Source organism: Cygnus atratus, chromosome 11 (assembly GCF_013377495.2).
Source record: "Cygnus atratus isolate AKBS03 ecotype Queensland, Australia chromosome 11, CAtr_DNAZoo_HiC_assembly, whole genome shotgun sequence".
Lineage (NCBI taxonomy): Eukaryota > Metazoa > Chordata > Aves > Anseriformes > Anatidae > Cygnus > Cygnus atratus.
Window position 1 is genome coordinate 14,890,266 of NC_066372.1, and position 17,938 is coordinate 14,908,203.

The 17,938-nt window shown below is 43.4% G+C and overlaps 1 protein-coding gene across 1 annotated transcript in view; it reads right to left on the reverse strand.

Moving 5' to 3' along the window:
• The window catches only part of AKAP13 (A-kinase anchoring protein 13), a 218,867-nt gene that overhangs the window by 48,779 nt on the left and 152,150 nt on the right, over positions 1-17,938 (reverse strand). The window contains 4 exon segments of the mRNA XM_050712981.1: positions 3,113-3,166; positions 6,296-6,666; positions 12,991-13,127; positions 17,336-17,417. Of these exon segments, the coding sequence (XP_050568938.1) occupies positions 3,113-3,166; positions 6,296-6,666; positions 12,991-13,127; positions 17,336-17,417 (644 nt within the window).

The following is a 17,938-nucleotide window of genomic DNA, read 5'->3' on the forward strand; positions in this document are numbered from 1 at the left end:
GCTAATATATATATTTCTGGCTGCCAGAACACACCAAACAGGTAGCAGGACAGCCTGTACTTCCCTCAAACCCATCCCACCCGCGAGTATACAATGGACCAGAGAAACTGCTCCTTGTGGGGAGAGATGTTTTGGGGAACACAGGGCTGAAACACACCAAAGCCAATTTTGCATAAGTAATCACACAGCCATTGTGTTAGTCATGATTAGTATTTTTCTGGTACCTCTCATTCCAAAATCAGGAAAAGAACCCCTTACAAATATTTAATCACGTAATCCCCTCCGTACAAGAATTAATAACTTCAGGCTACACTTGGGAAAAGTAAGGATGGAGAGTTACATTCTGAAAAGCTGCACAGCAAATCAGCGGAAGAGGCTGGGAGGAAAAAAAACAGCTTGTCTTGCTATTAACTTGGGATTAATTCAAATCAGGGTCCTTCAAGCAGTGCTTTGACTAGAAAACCCTTCAGCTCCCATACCCCAACAGAATCCCAAGTTACATCAGGAAAGACATAAGCAATGCAAATACAGAATGCAAATATTTTGGTTGTCATTTTAAATACTGCTTTTGTTATTTTTTCTCCGCAATCTCATGGGTCAATTGCAGGTTTTGCAGACACAAAGAAATCCATCTTCTTGTCAGCTACGGCATACAAAAGACCCCTAAATACTGGAAAAGCTGTCCAGGAAACGTACGCCATCAGAAGGAAATTTTGCATCAGCACAGACCTGCCAACGCAGTGCTGCACCAGCCCTGCTCCCAGCCCCTGGTCTCTGATCCACGCATGGAAAGGACGTGGCCAGAGCATGCTTTGCTCCAGGCCAGGAGCCTACAGAATGAGCAGCACAAGTCTAAGCATCCCTGGGCCAGGATTTGTGAACGCCAGAAACCTCAGATGGCATAAAGGAAGGTTCAAAGCCACTGACTACATCTGTCACTTGCCAAGTCCTTGGATTGTTTCCACACACAGCACAATCCTGAAAACATCCAGGAAGGATTTGGTGGTTGGTATTCAGTGTTGGAGTGCAGATAATTACTATCTGCTTTATTAAGGATGTTAATTGGGTGAGGATGTATCTCAAGTACCTACGCTTTGCAGCCCAGCGCTCCAGGTGCTCTGCACTGGTAGCTCTCAGCTCTGTACCTAAGTATTCTCTGTGAAGACCTCCCCATCATATGCCAGTATTTCAAGGACTTTTTCATGATCGACTACGCCATGGTACCCCAAGGAAGGTTTCAACCATGCTCTCCCTCTTCTTGCTCCCGCCAGCCATCTGCTTGTGGCCATGACACTGCTGGGCCCTTGGAGCTGTGCTTACGCTGACCTCCTGCCACTGACTTGTGTGCAGAAGTCAGCAATTTTGTGCGGTCACTTCGGAATTGAAGAACAGAGAATTTTCCTCATTAAATAAACTACATACCACTTACACCTGACAGCGCACTTTAAAAGATGCCCTATTTCTGCCTGTCGTAACACGTTATAGCGACAACAGCGAGTGCTAAAACTGCAGGAAAGGGAGGCAGAAGAGGGGAGGGAGAGGAGCTGTGCATACATGCAGAAGGAGGCCAGGAAGTGGTGGAAGATCTCAGGGAAGGATAAAGGCCTTTTGGCAAGGGCTATGGAAAGCAGCCTCTGCCAGAATTACAATGCTGCTGGTGAGCCACCCACAATCTGTTGGCAACACCATAAAAACAAGAACAAGATCGCTGCATAGCATGCAAAAACCCTTTACAGAAAAAGACGTGGGGAGGAGGGAGAGCTGTTATATACAACAGCCTTGTGTGAGAGCACAAACTGATGGAATTACTTTCAGGCTGTTGCTCTGCAACTGGTGTTAGATAATATCAAAATGGTTGGGAGGCCAGAAAATAATAAGAGAATGGGATATTCTCAAAACTGACCAGGTATTTTAGGTTGCCTCTTTGAGACATTTTCTTTACTTTACGTACAAGTTCAACGTTTCAGGATATTATGACTCAAGGTCTCCTGTGTAGGAGCTGTGGTAGTATTAACAGCCAAATGCTAAAATGATGTTCATTTGCATGAGCTGAGAAGACAAATTCTGTACTTCTTCCTCCGGAGCAGAGTAATGCAAATAAAGTGGCTTCTTAGAAGTAAAAAAGCATGTTCTTTCTTGTGCCTTTCCTTTAAGAGCCCTCTCCTGAACTGTACAGCCCTGCTCATATGGCTTCATTTATGCTGATGCATGGTAAGGCCCTAGAAACATTTTTTCCATCTGTGGAAATATAGTAGTTTGTTTACACACACATCTAACATGCACTTCAGGTAACCGCAGCCATTTCAAGGGAAGAGAAATCCTCAGTTAACCTGCTGCAGGAGGAGAAGCAGCAGGCTAGGGTGAGACCAGAAGAGGGTGAACCACGGAAGGGGAGAGGTTAAACTTCTCTTTTTTTGGTAACCTAAAAACGTATCGATGTGGCCAGTCCGCATGGCTGCTGAGTCAAAAATTCAGTGTTCTATTTTCTGTGTTAGTAGACAGCTGAAAGGTTACGTGAGTGAAAATACAGATCTGCGTGCTGGATGAGGAACTGAAAGCGTGCTATACAGAAGGAAACCAGAAAATGCATGGAAGTAAAGAAAAAAAACACTTTCTATATGTTAAGGAGATGGTTTTAAAAAACAGCAAAAGAGCAAAATTAAAGCCATTTAAGTTAAGAAGCTGCAGACGTACAGAGTGTTCTGTACCTCTGAGATTGCTTCGGTGCATCCCCTCTCCAGGTGCCCCTCCTGCAAGGCCTGGCACAAGTCTCGGATGTGCTTTAGGTACAAGGCAGGCACACGCTTCCAGGTAAACAGTTATTTTAATACAGCCCAAATCTTACACATGCCAAAACCTTAGAATTTAAGTTCTAAGACGTCTTCAAGTTATTAATAATATTGTTCTGGAGAAAATAGCTTGAGATTATGCTCTGCAGGTGAGAAAAATTGCCCTGGGTCAGGCTGGAGAGGGAAGGCAGCCAAGCAGGGGGTACAACTCTACCAGGAATGCTCTGAGAGGTAGGGACCAGTCCCAGGTTTACTACAACGACGATATGGGGTTAGTAGACACTCAAACACAAAACGGTTAGTCACGTTAGCTGGCTTTGTACCTTCTCCTATGAATGGGAGGCTTCTTTATACCATCCCCCAGAACTCGCATTGAACTGAAAATGAATCATGGACAGTGGTCAGACACTCGGATGGAACAAAATGAACAAATGGCAGCTGAAGGAGTAATATCCAACAGACAAACAACAGAGAGAATGGAAGGACAAAGAAAACACAAAATGAAGTACTGAAGGAAGCGATGAGCCTCTCTTTTCCTCCTCTCTCTCACAAATAATGTTTTTTTCCCTTACAGAAAGGTTTAACAGGTACTGACCATGTTGCAACCTAGCTGCTGCCCAAGCCAGGTCAGTTTTAAGTTTAGATAAGCACAAATATTTGACAGAAGCTGTTAACAACCGTGATTAACAACAGCTCGAGCTTTGCAGTGCTTAATCCATCAGTGAAAAATGCAGGCGTTTCTTCCCTCAGACACGAACGTGAAAAACACTGCATTATTGTTGAAAGACAGGCATTTCAAATCCGCCGTGAATGTTAGGAATTACTGAAGGATGAACATGCTTTTGTGGAAGCCTTGTTAGTTTTCTTTGTATTTTTAAAAGCAAAATGTCGACACGAGGATTATCCATAAAGTGTGTTTGAGGAGAGAGGAGGAGCAGAGGGGAACTAAGCATGTTTTCACATTTTCCTTAAGATGATTAAATTTTTTAATCTTTTCTGTGAACATTTCGTTATGCTCATCCCCCTTACAAACCAAAAACACAACATTGGAAAAGACTAAATCCTACAAAAGATGGATTTTTTGGGTAGGCTCCTTGGGTCCTGCCCTAGCAGCTCTGTTCAAGCCCAACTCTGCTCCCTGCACAGACAGGACAGGATTGTTTCTGGTCGGACTGGGGGATGGACCAGGCTGCAAGATCCTGGCTGGGGCAGGAGGCATCTTCTGCAGCTCGGCTGCCGCCGCAGCTTGCTTGTGAAGGCGAGTGGCCCTGCTCCCCTGTGGAGCCCAACTCCGCTCCCTGGGTTGGGTCTGGTGGCAATTCCCTCTTTTCTGGCTCATTTTCTGCTCGTTTAGTGACTGCAACCTGCTCACTGCTGTGGCAAAGAAGTGCCACGGGAGGCAAAGGAGGTGTGGGAGCAAACATGGGGTGATGGGGGGCAGCGCAGGTCCTACCCTTACCCAAAGCTTGTGCTCCACGTAGCTTCCTTTCAAATGTTTGCAAAAGTGAAATTACTATAAGGATTTTTCCCCTTTAAATGGAAAAGCATCCACTGCATGTGAAATAAATAAGCACATGCCCCAAGTTTAACTGACTTGTACGAAAGCCACTTGTTTGGGCTCCACTTCCTCGGTATTTCTCATCGCTCGCTAAGCAACGAGAATCTCAACATCACAACAGCCACGTATGAAAAGAACAAAGATAAAAGAAAAGAAAACAAAACAAAAACAAATAATCCAAATTCCTTTGTAACAGGAACACACAACCAAACTGGAATCAAATCAGCAGCAAAGACCCTCCCGGCTTTTCTTTTCTAATTGACCTATGTGACAGCTATCCTTACGTAGCAGCAGCTGCATCTAAGACCATATGAGAATAATTACCGCTCCTTTACTGAAATCGTCTTACATTTACAACGAATGCATTTTCCCATATCAGAAACCGCCTCTGAACTCTGATGCAGAAGAATTTAACCCCATCTGTTAAGCGTTAGCAGTAATTGCCAGCTATGCAGTTTATTACCCTCGGAAAACCTTACATAACAGGTCCTACACTTAAAAATAAATCTTTCTAAGTGAGTTTATGAGCTTATGGGCTCATGCTGTCATAAACCTGCACGTATATCTGATGCTGACTCTTTTGTAGCTTTAAAAGATAGGTATTGCCTAATTTATTGGAATATTACCTGGGGACCATGAATGAAGCCAAAAAAGGTGGCAGCAGTTAACCAAACAGGAATTACAATAAAAAATATTTCACCCTATGTTACTTCTGGGGTCCTGAATGTTTTTCAACATTGACTTTAAAATCTGAAGGGTCTATGATATTCCTTTAGTTATCCACACAGATCCTAATGTGTAAAGGATGCACAAGTTTCCACTGGGGGACTGCTGCCTCTCACTGCATTATCCTAGCGGGCCAGTAACAACCTTCTAGGAACCTGTTTTCAGTGGCCAGTTTTAATTTAATGGCATCATAAATATAATGGCCCCATTTATCTTAAAAGCCTGCTGCCCACATTGACAGCAGCACTCAGCTGGGGCAGGCAGCCTGGGAGCAGCGCCGCACAGCACGCTGTGCCTCGCAGCCTCTGCAGGTCTTCACGGGGTCTGTGGCAGGATACGGCCCCTTAACCCTGCCATAACCATTGCCTGCGTCTGTTCCGTGAGCATAAAAATGCATGAAAAACAATGGCCAAACCTACACTGGCTTCAGAGAGGGCAGGGTTTGACCCCAAGTGTTCTGCAGCCCAAACAGTGCCCGTCTGCACTGGGCACGGTTGTGAACATTATACCAATTCTGTTCTTGGCCTGCATCATCTTCATTTTTTCCCACTGAGATGGAGGGCTGAGCACCTTTTATTCCTACAGGCGCATGGCCTGCTGTAGCTGCCCCTCTTGTGTCTTCTGAAAGAACAAAAGGGAAGAGGGAGACTCTTCACAGGGACTTGGTGATGTGTTAGATGGGACTTACTGTCCACAAGAGACTCAGGTAAAACCAGTTCCTTAAAAAAATTATCAACAGTCCAGCAGGGACTACCCTCCCTTCCATTACACCAAATGAGGAGCTTCTACACCCCTTTTTAAACCCCTGGGTTCTGTTCTCTTTCTTAATACACAGTCAGAGCAATAATGGCTGTGTTTATTTTGCAGTCAATGAGATTTAACACTCCAGTAACTCCTTTAACAAAGCCCTTCCTATAGAAAGAGGTGGTGACAGTTCAGATGGAAGACCTGTCCCAAGGTATTTCCATTCGCTCTAATTAGCTTTGAGTTATTCCTTCTGTCCTCTGGAAAGCTACAGTGTACCGTAGGTATTAAGTACTTTCATCCTGAAAGTTAATTGAAAATATGTAAGTTAGGAGAATGTTTTTACTCCTATGAGTGAAAAAAAGAAGAGTATTTAAGAGTGACATCTTCAATTTTTTTGTTTTATCACACTGAGTCCAAAGCTCTGATAACTCTGTGTGAGCGGGTGCAAAGCAAAGCAGATTAGCTCTCCACTCACCTCCTCTGATTGATTTCTGCCTCATTGGTGGCGTTCTTCCCCGGCCCCCAGCTGTGGCGACGGAAAGGTGACAGCGGCCGCATGGAGTTTCTCAGGACGGAGGAAGGAGTGGGCACATCTGTGATGCTGTCCAGTTCCTCGTCCTTCTCTCCCAAGCCAGCGGGCTCGCCCTCTCCTCCCTCTGGGGTTACCATGCTCGTGCAGCTCCCATCCAGGCTGCGCCTGTCCTTGGGCTGCACGAAGCTCACTGCAGGCGGGAAGGGAAGGGACGTGTCACTGCCCAGGGACGAGTTCCTTTCCAAGGACATGGTGTCATCCGCGGAGGAACTGGAGCTGGTGATATCGCAAGCGGACTGCTCCTCCTCAGGCTGCTGCGGAGGAGAACAAAAAACAAAATGAAGGCGAAGCTAAGGGCGTACATTTAACATTTAAAAGAAGCATCGTTTTTAATAAATGTAAAGAACATTTATATTTCGTGTGAACTGAGAGATTTCTTAGTGGAGAGCATGAGGCGAAATTAGCAGTGACAGCAATGAGACTTTTTGCTCTGGTTTCAAAAGAAATTGAAACGCATCCCGTGAGACCCCAGCTGCCATAACCCCGGGCTCGGCTCCTCTGCGTGCCTTTATCTCCGTGTTATCGCTCTTCATGCTGCACAGAATCCTGCTCCTGCCATTTCTGGCTGAACCTGTTATCAGTCAGGGGCAGAAAACTGCCAAAGATTTACCAGGTGTTAATGACAGAGAGTGATTAAGGGGGAAACGGGTCGTGGGGACTCCTGATGACCAACACCAGGTTCTCCTCGGTGATCCAGGACAGTTTGCACTTTTCAGCCAGGAGAATTCAACGGCAACACACTGCTCTGCCGCACCGTGCAGCGCAGAAGGAACCATTATTCAGTAGCAGAAACCAGACAAAAGTAAAGGCTTAAATCCCCGTCCCCTGCTACTTTCCATTAAGCAAAAAGTTAATGCCAGGGTTTGCAGCGTTTTTTTTTCAAATCCGACTGTAATTGAAAAATACTGTTCCACAGCATCAGCCCACAGCATTACGGGTCTCGGTTCATACTGCAATTTTTGGTTTAGTTTGTTCCAAAAGCCGTAAGTGGAACCCAAACTGGTTCTCTTTGGCAAAAGGCCACGTGCTGACAATACAGCCTAGAAAGAGCCTATGATTATTCTGTGTTCCCCGTGGCTAGGATAAAAAACACAAGCATGTATCTGACATCACCTTCAGTCCGAAATGGTGTCTGCCCCGAGGGACTGATGTGGGAAGTTTCAATTTATCCTCCTGAAGAGCCCTGCACGGTATCATTTAAAATAATAGTAGGCAGAACGATCTGTCAGATCATATATAATAGACTATTCACCAAAGCCACAGCAGCTAATTGTCCTCAAATAGCACGCTCGGTGGTTCTCAGCAGAAGCTGAGCATTCAGGGAGCTGCAGTCTGTCAGCTCGCCTTTGGCAGAGGACAGCAGAACACAAATCCTGTTCTCGGAAGGGCGATGGACACCGCAACCCACGCGGGAGAGGATGAGCAGCATCCTCGCCTCCTGCTCCCGTCAAGCCCAGCAGTGTGAAGGGCTCCAGACACTCTGAGCTTTTATGGGTGTATGTTATAAGGAAAAAGCTTCCTGTTAAATCAAATAAAAAGACACCGAAGTGTTCCTGAAGTATTCTAATCAAGCATTTCACAGTGTAACGGGAAGCCCCGTTTCAGTTTTGGCTGCTTTTTTATTCTTCCTTCAGTTTAACAGGTAGACAATAATGTTCCTAAGGTGGTTTCAATAAATGCTGCCACACTATTTCCCCTCTCTCATTCATCAAAAAGGAACAAAAAAGACAACATGCACTGCACAATACCCGCTTTTAACACCCAATATTAAACAGCACAGTAAAAATACACCCAAAGGCATTCCTTTCGTGGCAAGGAATGTCAAATATTAACCATGAATTTATGCAAATTATAGTAATATTTTACCATAACTTTGAAGTATTGGATTTGACACATATTTAAATAGGGAGTGTAGGTTAAAGCCAGAGAGAACTGAAATTCATGCCCTGCAAAGTTTTTGATTATGTTTGGCATTATTCAAGATAATCTGATATTTGTGTGAGTCAGGATGAGAGCTTACTGAATTGCTTAAATCCAGACAAATTAAGTAGTCATTATGTGGATAACACTCCTTCAGCAGAGGAAGCAGTCTGCTTTGCTTTCCTGAGACGCAGGAAAATAGTGCTGGACATCGGGACAGCACAGCTGGAGGAGAGATGACCACATGCCAGCTGTGCAGTGGAAGGATGGGACAGTTCGGGAGCATTAAATTTGGATTCAAATTTAGTCACAGTAGTGCAGAACACCGAATTATACAGGGGAGCATTAGCTCCAGAGTAAAAAAAGTGAGTTTTTATTTCTCCAACGAGAAATACTGCTCCAGTTTAAAAGGCAGAACAAAAAATGCTTCTCTAGGGGGGAAGATTTAGGATTTCCATTGTAAAGTGCAGTTCAGAGAGAGATTTGAAAATGTGCAATATATTTAGTCCACTTCAAGTCTTACCCAGAGCATCCGACAGACCAGAGAACACAATAAACAGTTTCCTTGAACTTGTGGCCCATGCGTATTGCTATAAACATTGTTCTTCCTTCACTTAAATGATCTGTGGGGTTTTTTGTTTGTTTCTTTTTCTTTTTCTTTGTTTTTGTTTTGTTTTAAACAAATGAAAATAGTTAATATGAAGGACCAGGACTCTGGAAAATGCCAAGTGTGGCTGACACATCTAAGGAACATCTATATTGTAGCCACCCCTGCAAAAAATTAGTTAGCTGGCCAAGTGCCAGTAAATATACGTTGCTGTTTAATCCTATTTGAGTAAGAAAATTCCCTGTTTGCAGAACGGAAACAGCTCTCTATTTTGTTCTTTTCCTACAGGAATAGCGAACCATTAAAGAAATATTAATTTTCTTCAAGTTAGGCTTGCTGCATTGCACCTCAATTAATTCAACCTGTAATTATGACCATAATACTGGTGTCTTTACAGACATGCTAATGGGCACTTTCTCTTCTGTCAGAAACCAGTACTTTGTGAGAACCAGTAAGAAAAAAAAACAGGAAAGACGTAAAAAGAGAGCTTTTGAGAAAGAGCATATATTCTTCCTGAATAGGGATAAGAGAAATCAGTAAGACGGTAGGGGGGTGTAGGGTAACTTCTTCAACTAAATCCATTCATCTGTAAGAGGTCTTGATAAGAGAAATTGAAATGTGCTTTCAATTATTTTCTTGACGACAACAAGCAAAAAGCTGAGAGATGAACTTACTGTGTCCCCTGATTTTCCACGTGACAAAGACATTAATGGTGTCATGGTATACAAAGGAAAATAAAATAAAAAAAAAAAAGACCTTTGCATCCTAAACTTTTTTTGGCATGCCATTAAGGGAGACAACTTTTTCGGTTGGCTTGATACATAACCTAGCAGAATCATTTTTCATTCAGATCTGCTGTTGGCTCCAGGATGCCCGAAGTTCTCTGTAGCGAATCCTATAAATTATTTATCACTGTGTTTATGATTTGGAGTGGAATAGCTTTCCCCCGCTGAAAGCCCCTCTCTCCAAACTTTAATTTCTGAGGATTTGGTTTCTGTTTCTGAAAGAGAAACAATAACTCCAAGAAAATAAATACAAAAGATTTATGGATTTGTGTATTTCCTTGATCAAACCAAAACAAAGGCAGAAACTAAACATTAAGTTGCAACCCTTTTCTTTGACAATGAGCTGCAGGTCCCTGACTTCCCAAGGGCCTTGCATCTGAATCAGTTCCCAAGGGGCGCATTTAGAAACTTCCTAGTAATGTTGAATTTCAGTGGCAGGTTAAAAGTTAAGATGAGCAAAGCGTAGGGGCTACGCCCCAGGACGTTGCCAGATGATTGTGAGAAATGACCTTATGCAGCATTAATCACTCAAGAAGAAGGGTGTTGCAAAGTCTGCCCAGACGGCTGAGTAGAGACAGAGAAGGAAGAGGAGGATGACGAGGACATGGGAATGAAGCACTGACGCAAAAAAAAATAAATAAAAGAAATTATTCTGCTGGAGCCGTAGACCTCACGTTGGAAGTGGTTTCTGGATTTCAGCGACAGCCTCTCAAGTCTGAAAAAACGAGCCAGGTTTTAATGCTAAAGGTATCTGAACCCGGGAGCTGATGTTACGCAGCTCAGCATGCATCATTCGGAGCGAAAAAAGGAGACGGTGAGAAGGCGGCAATGAAAGCCCCACCTAACATCAGAGACACTCTAAGGCACCTGCAGATTTCACGACTCCACAGACCCCAGTTCTTCACAGTCCTGGAACAGAACCAGGGCTTAAAGTCCAGGAACTTCAAGTTATTTTTATGGAAGCATCCCAAAGAGCCTGGCTAAACAGTAGCTCATTCCTCCTCAATTTCCTTTAATGCATTAAACAGTTAAGAGAGAAGGAGCAGCTTGTAAAACAACAACAAAACTGTGATAGATGAAAGTTCAACTCTTGCTCCATACAAAGGGGAAACAAGAACAGGACCAGCAATACCACTAGCAGTCATGATACTGAAAGGCTTGAGATCCGCTTTTTGTTCATAAACATACCCTCTCTTTCCAATTAAATATGAAAATTGTAGTACTTATTAGGGTTATAACGAATTGACTACAACCGAGAAATGTATCTTATAGTACTTTGCAGAAGAAAGATTAAATCCAGCACTTATTTTAATGGTTATTGAAAATATTTGTAACCTCCATTTCCACCAGCTGTGCTCAATAGCCTATATAAAGGGCTAGGCTGAATTAAGGACCAAGCTCGCTACTCTAAGCGAGTGTCTCTGGTCCTTATATAAATAACTGTAACTGTAGCAAAGAAGGGACACAGGGAATTGAGTTAGCCAGCAAAGCAGAGACCAAAAAAAAAAAAAGAAGTGAGTAGGGTTGTGATTAGCTTTGAATGACGTCCTAAACCAAACTTTTAAACCTTTTGAACTTCGCGCATTTCTAGACAAAGCCTGCAATCCACCAAATGATGAGAACAATGCAAGGGCTGCCAAATTAAGAAAAGGTTTCCCTTTCTACAAGGAAAATTTCCTCACTCTGCCTTTTCTTCATTGGCAATTGAAGATCCACCTCCCCAGTACCTCCTCCTTTGCCCTGCAGCACCCCCACTACGTAGCACTACCTATTCGTTTTAACTTTTAATTTTTGCTTTGCATATTTGGAGAGGCGAACTTTCCACATAAAAGAAAGGGAAAAAGCTAAAATTCTGTATGTTATAAAACGTACTGTGTTCTCACAGCACTATTCTCCCACGCATCCCCATACAACCATTAAACCAGACTCAAATGACAAAGTCTGCTGTTGTAATTCATTCTACACAAGCGAATTGAAGACAGCCTTCTGCTCTGCCAAACAGCCTTATACTCTCAGAATCCAGGGTCCCCCAGCTCTTTGGGAGTAAGATGGGAAAGGGTGAGGCTGGTGAGCTCTATGCCCTACCACACGCATTAAGGATGACTTTACTGTTCATTTATAGCACATGAGATCACTTAGCCCAGGCTGTGGTGTTTCCCGTCCCGCTGGAAAATATTCAACATCATCTGATTTGATTTATCCATACAGATTTTTTTTTCTCATTATATATATTTCTCTGCAAGCAAAGTGTGAAACCTAGTCTGAAAATGTAGTTTTTCAGAGCAGGAACAGTGACTGCTCAAACAGGTAACTCTGATCTAGTTAAAGCCACACAGAATCTAAGCAGAAGTTTCCACGGAGCTGCAACCAATGTGGTGGATGCTCTACGGAAGTTCATGTCCTCTTTCATTTTGCACCATTTCCTGGGTGCATAAAACTATCCATTACAAGCAAGAAGGCTTCTAAAAAGCAAAACCCAATTGCCCTCCAAATACGTTTGCGCTGCTCTTTTGCAGATGGCCGAAGACCAACAGGCAACGCTGAAGTGAGGCATCCTCTGCTCAGGAGGCTGATCTGTACCTCTGGTTTCGCCCACTCCTCCCTCCCCTTCTCATCCATGAGCAACACAAAGGGCACAGAGATGACTAAGGTTAGTAATGACTCCTGTTGTTGATTTTAAGCAAACTTGAAAACATTTTCCTTCTGCTTGCACGCAAAAAGGCACTAAAGGTATGTTACCCTGGCAACAAAACTGTTCCCTGGAATTGGCCTTAAGTATTTAGAATGAGTATTTCCTTCCTATTAAGGGAGTCACATTGAATTTACAGAAAAACACTGATTCTTCTGTGAATTACTGTATATGATTCTGAAGGTGTCAGTGCAGAGGTCACGCCTGCTGGAGAAAAGCTCTTTGTTACATTAGTTAAAGATGGCTTTCATACAGTCTGTGCAGTCATTAATGAAGAAAATCCACTTTTTCAACTGTTTCCCTAACGTCTGATTTACTTTTGGACAGTCGCAATTGCTTTCATCTTTTCAACATCAGGGGGTGCACAGTTTTTGGACTTGTGCTGCAAGCAAATACATCCCTCGTGTTGTTGCAGCTGAAGAGGGGACCAGATCCTTCCCATCCATTCCGTTCCAGGATAATCACTTCCAGGTTTCTAACTCACCAGCGAAACCAAGACAATTAAGAGCTTACAGTATGGCTTTACAGAATCAGGCCTCAGAACTTCTTGAACCATACCCCAGTCAGACTTTCCCACCTTTCCAAAGACAAGGTCTTCCATCCCATCACCAGGCAAGGGGAAGAGGTCAGACTCGCTCCCGGACTCTCTTTTAAGGACACCCTGTGATGAGGCACAGACGCTGCTCAGCCCATCCTCCAAGAAGTTCTCACATTCTAGGGGAGCAAAGCAGAAAGAGTTACTGTCTGATGTGTTCTGCAGCATCCAAACATCCAACCTGCACACACTCAGTAAATTCAAAGGTTTAAAACAACAGAGAGCAGCTTTATAAATTGAGTTCACTTCCTAAAAATCAGATGGCAAATTTATAAAGAATTTATAAATTTTTTAAAGCTTGGTACGCATCATCAAAGAACAACACACAAACAGAAATTCTACATTAAGCAGCCATCTATGCTTGTAGTTTCAGGTGCCGATAAATATGCTATACATCAGGTACCCCCACACTGAGCATAACAGGATTATTTCCTTCCTATTGATTGCAGCAATTGCAAAATTAGATTCATATTCAGTAAATGTATAAATATAAGTCAACAATATTAACTTTCTTCCCCAATTAAAAACGATTAATTCCCTCTAACTTTCAAATGCCAAGGTACTTTTAAAATGCACATCAATCCAGTTACTTGGTTACCTCTATACTTCTCACTGAAAAAACAATTGCATGACTTCTATGACAAGTTTTACTTTAAGACTCAAAAATCAAGCACTATTTAAAATTTCACAAGCTTTCATAGCTCCCAACATTTAAATCTAAGCATATTGAATCCCTTCCTTCTGTATAAAACGCTTCCAGCTGTTTGTAGCAGGGTGATTAGCAGCACAGAAATAACCACAGCCATCGAGAAAGGCTGTTCTTTCCAAAAACTTTAACAGACATGTGTCTGCATCAATAACGTCTGTATATCATTTCATTTTTTTTTAGCCTTCAGGGAAAGGTATTAATGACAGTTTTGGCAATAACTGTGCATTCTTTTTGCCCGGCTAAAATTACTTGCTGATTATTAGTATATTTTAAAAAGAAAGGTGTTATTTTTCAACCTGCTGTAGCTAAACAAGATACCTCCAAAACATGTTTAGCTCCCTGGACAGGAACAAGGCCAATAAAATTTTGGTTGGCTCTTAAATTACAGTCGATAAACTCCATCCTTGGCTATGGCAGGCTTACACATCAACACAGGGTTGGGTAGGGTAGCTCAAAGCCACTTTTTTTCTTTCCCTACCCTTACCTGGCCTGAATCCAGAACTGTGCCTGAGAGCAGCTATAAAACACCCCAGCCGATGGGAGCGAGTACATGGTCGGAGGAATAACGTTAAGCTAGCTCTGGCCTCTCACAGAAGCTCAAGCTCACTTTAACTGTAATTAAAATTCATCCCCAGATAAACAGCGGATTTCAGCTTAGGGGAAACAGGCTCAGTGTTTGTAAGTCAGGAGTGCTCAGGGTTTGCCTGCGGGACAGGACATGGCTTCTCCATGGGACAGCACTGCATGAGCCTCCTGGTCCCCGTGGGACCACCCGATGCTGCTGGGAGGTGACTTTTTGGACCCGGGGCAGTCGGAGGGATGGAGGCAGGGTGGAGGTGCTGCCTCCAAGGGCACAGGGACGGTGAAGTCGGCTGGAAACCCCATCACCCCAGCGAGGAGTTTCCACGCCGGGGAGAACTGGAAAAGCACTTGTTGGAGGAGGCGCGAATGTTCCCCCGGCCTTTTCCCCGTTCAGTAAACCTGGAAAATCTGAACTGCTTTTCCATAATCGAGAGGGGAGAGAAGAAGGAGGGAAAAAAAAAAAGAAAAAAAGAAAAAAGGGAAAAGCAAAGAAGAGACAGAGCGGCTGTAAGGGAGCGGGCCAGGATGCGGCCGGCCGGCCAGCTGGCAGCCGGCAGAGCTTGTCCAAGCCCAGACTGAAAAACAAAGGGGCTCGAGCCACGTTCCAGTGGAAAATGAGCGGGGACGGTCCAGCTGCGCCAACGAACCAAGACCTCACCCAGCCGATAAATAACAAGTGGCAGCGAAAGGCTCTGCAGGAGCCACCGAGGGACAGCACGGGGTGGAAGAGGGCAGAGGACAGGAGACAGCAAGGTGGGAAGGACAAGGAGGAGCAGAGAGAGAGGGGGAACACCCCACACCTCACTTCATTTGTGCCGAGACACTGATCTCCAAGCCTTGACTCTTCCCTCACCTTTCAGAGGGTATTTTTGGTTTTTCGGGGGTTATCTATTTCTTTATTTTTATTTTCTCAGCTTGTTGGGTTTGTTCTGTTTGTTTTGAACTGCGCACACATTGCACAATGCTGAGCTCCATCCCTCAGTCGCTCCCACCCGTGACCTGCCAAGCCCCGGTGACAGCACTGTCATAACACTGGCACCCAAAGAACGGCTCCATCACACGTGCACCGCCCGCTGGCTGCACACGCATCACTCGCAGAGCAACCGTGCTCATCTCTTTCTCTCTGTGGAGATTCACACAAAAATAAAATGATGGTAACACACTTCTGCACGTGATACAGAAGGAAAAAAAAAAGTTACACAGTAAAAAGCCCTAGGAAGAAACTTCCCAAACAATTCTTTTCCAAAGCCTCATGTCCTCCAAGATGGGGCTGAGTCCGCTAATTGCATGCTGATAGCTACGTAGCTGCCACACTCCTCAAGGCTTTTAGCTTCAAAAGCAGGAGCAGAAAATGTGAAGCTACAGGTCCTGAAGTTACTTTGCAAGATTTGAGGACTCTATCCTTACAAGCAATTTCGGCAGGACTATTCAGCAGGTGAAAAAGATCTAATTCCTTATCAAGTTGTGTCCTTTTACGTTAGCCGCATTAGGAGAGCTGCTGGTTTTATTGCTGTCACATGCTGTCAGGTTTTTCCTTCCCCTCTCTGCTTTCGCAGCATGAGAGCTCACTCAGGGCACAGTGCTACAGTGGGACACGTGAGCATAACTCCATTATTTCTAGAATGCCAGGACTTGCAGAGCTGAGATTTTCCTGCTGCTGCAGGCAAGAGAGCACATTTTTCTCAGCATGTTAAAAACCTGCCTCATTGTCTTACAGACACATATTACCGTAATTATTAATTAATATTTATTTTCCGCTATCTGATTATATAATAAATGTTATATTTCTGTAGTATAATATTGTATTAGATAATTAATAAGTATATAACTAATATTGATCCATGTGAATGGATGATTACAGTTTCAACAAGTCAAATGAGCCCATGTAATTTTGCAGCCAAATGGAGCGTGATAAGCTTAAAGCTTAAAAATACCCTATCTAGATGCAAGGGATGCAGGGAAACAGTAAAGAGGCAGCATGGTGATATTGCAGGTTCTGTTGTAAAACACTCATGAAACAGCTATTCACTGATAGTGGCTATTTGAACCTATACTTCACAGGAAGTTTTCTTCTTCCTTTTTTTTTTTTTTTTTTTGGTCAAGGAAAAAAAAAGTGTTTATTTCACTTTGATGGGAGCTAGAACTTCTACCTAGAATAAACCCCTCAGGTCAGTCACCTACAACATTACTTCTTAGCCTATATTCTGAAAAGATTGGATTTGAATCACTTCAACAGTGATTAAATCCTTATTTTTCTATCTCCTCAGATAAACTGAAGGTGATTCAGGTGAGATCCCTGCTTGTAATGACAACAAAGCAAGAAGTGTCTACTCAACGAAAAGTCCAAGCAAAGTCTCCATTCAGAGCCCAGAAAAATTACTGTATTTGTTTTGAACATGCATAATTCAATGAAAGGAAATGCTTTTTTTCTTATCTTGGACACGAACCCCTCTTTGAAACTTGCCAGACAAGATTTTCTGTCCCTGTGGAAGAGACAGAGAGCACCCGCCAGCACACAGGGCTGGTGGGTAGGGTGTGGGAACGATGGCTCTGAACAGCCTTTCTGTTTCCGGAAGCCTAGAAATCATGGGAACTTCTACGAAATAAAAAAAAAAAAAAGAAACAAAACAAAAAATCGAGCCACTGATTTGGATCTAGAGAAGGATTAAGAGAATTCGTATTTGACTTTTTTTTTTCCCTTTTATTGTATTACCATGTTGTCTAGAAAACAAAAGTTTTCTCTATCACACCTTTCTTTCAAGCTTATCGAAAAATTGAAATACTGAAATCCTTCAAGTGCACAATTACTTAAGAGGGTGACACGCCACCCAGCTCACTACAAGTCAAGTGCTGCAACCATGTGCTAACAATGACTCACGACAGATTCATTACACATTTTCTTTAGTTTACGTATTTTTCCCCGCTGAGGTTAGGATGACAAAAAAAAAAAAAGGGCAGAAAAGGCGAGGAAAACAAGCAAGGAGAACCACAGGGCTCCTCTCCTGCCTGCGTGCTGGCCAAGAACACACAGCTTACCTGGAGACTCCCTTGTCCGCTTGCGCTCCAGCAGCGAAGAGTCGGGACATGGCTCCAGCGAGCACCAGCTTTCACGGTTTATCTGAAAAAATCGGAAAGAGCAAATCAAAGAAAGGCCACTTTTGCTATCATGTTAGCCTCTTCTGCGACTTAATTCTGCATTGACCAGCAGGTATATACTTATGGCTTAATTTTGTCCCAGTAATAAAAACTTCGAAAGTAACTTACTTTTTTTTTTTTTTTCATCACTAAACAAACCATTACATATGCCAAAAGCTGTATTTCCCCGTAGAAAGCATGCCTTAAAGTGGCTCCTGCTCAAGGCAGGAGTTCAGAGGGAGGATGAGCCAGCGTTTAAGCTACTAGTGGAGGACTCGAGAAACCTGGCTTCAATTCTCACTTCCATTTGCAGTGGGACCGCAGGCAAGATACTCCTCTGCCTTCTGCCTCAGTTCACTATCTAGGGGACAGCAATTTCTTACCACCCATATTGCTGCAAAGTTAATTACCTTAAAGACAGCAAGGAGGTCTGATAGTGCAGAAATGAGGGCTATGGAAGTGTCCATGTCATCGCGAGAACCAGAAGTGCTTTGTGTATTTGAC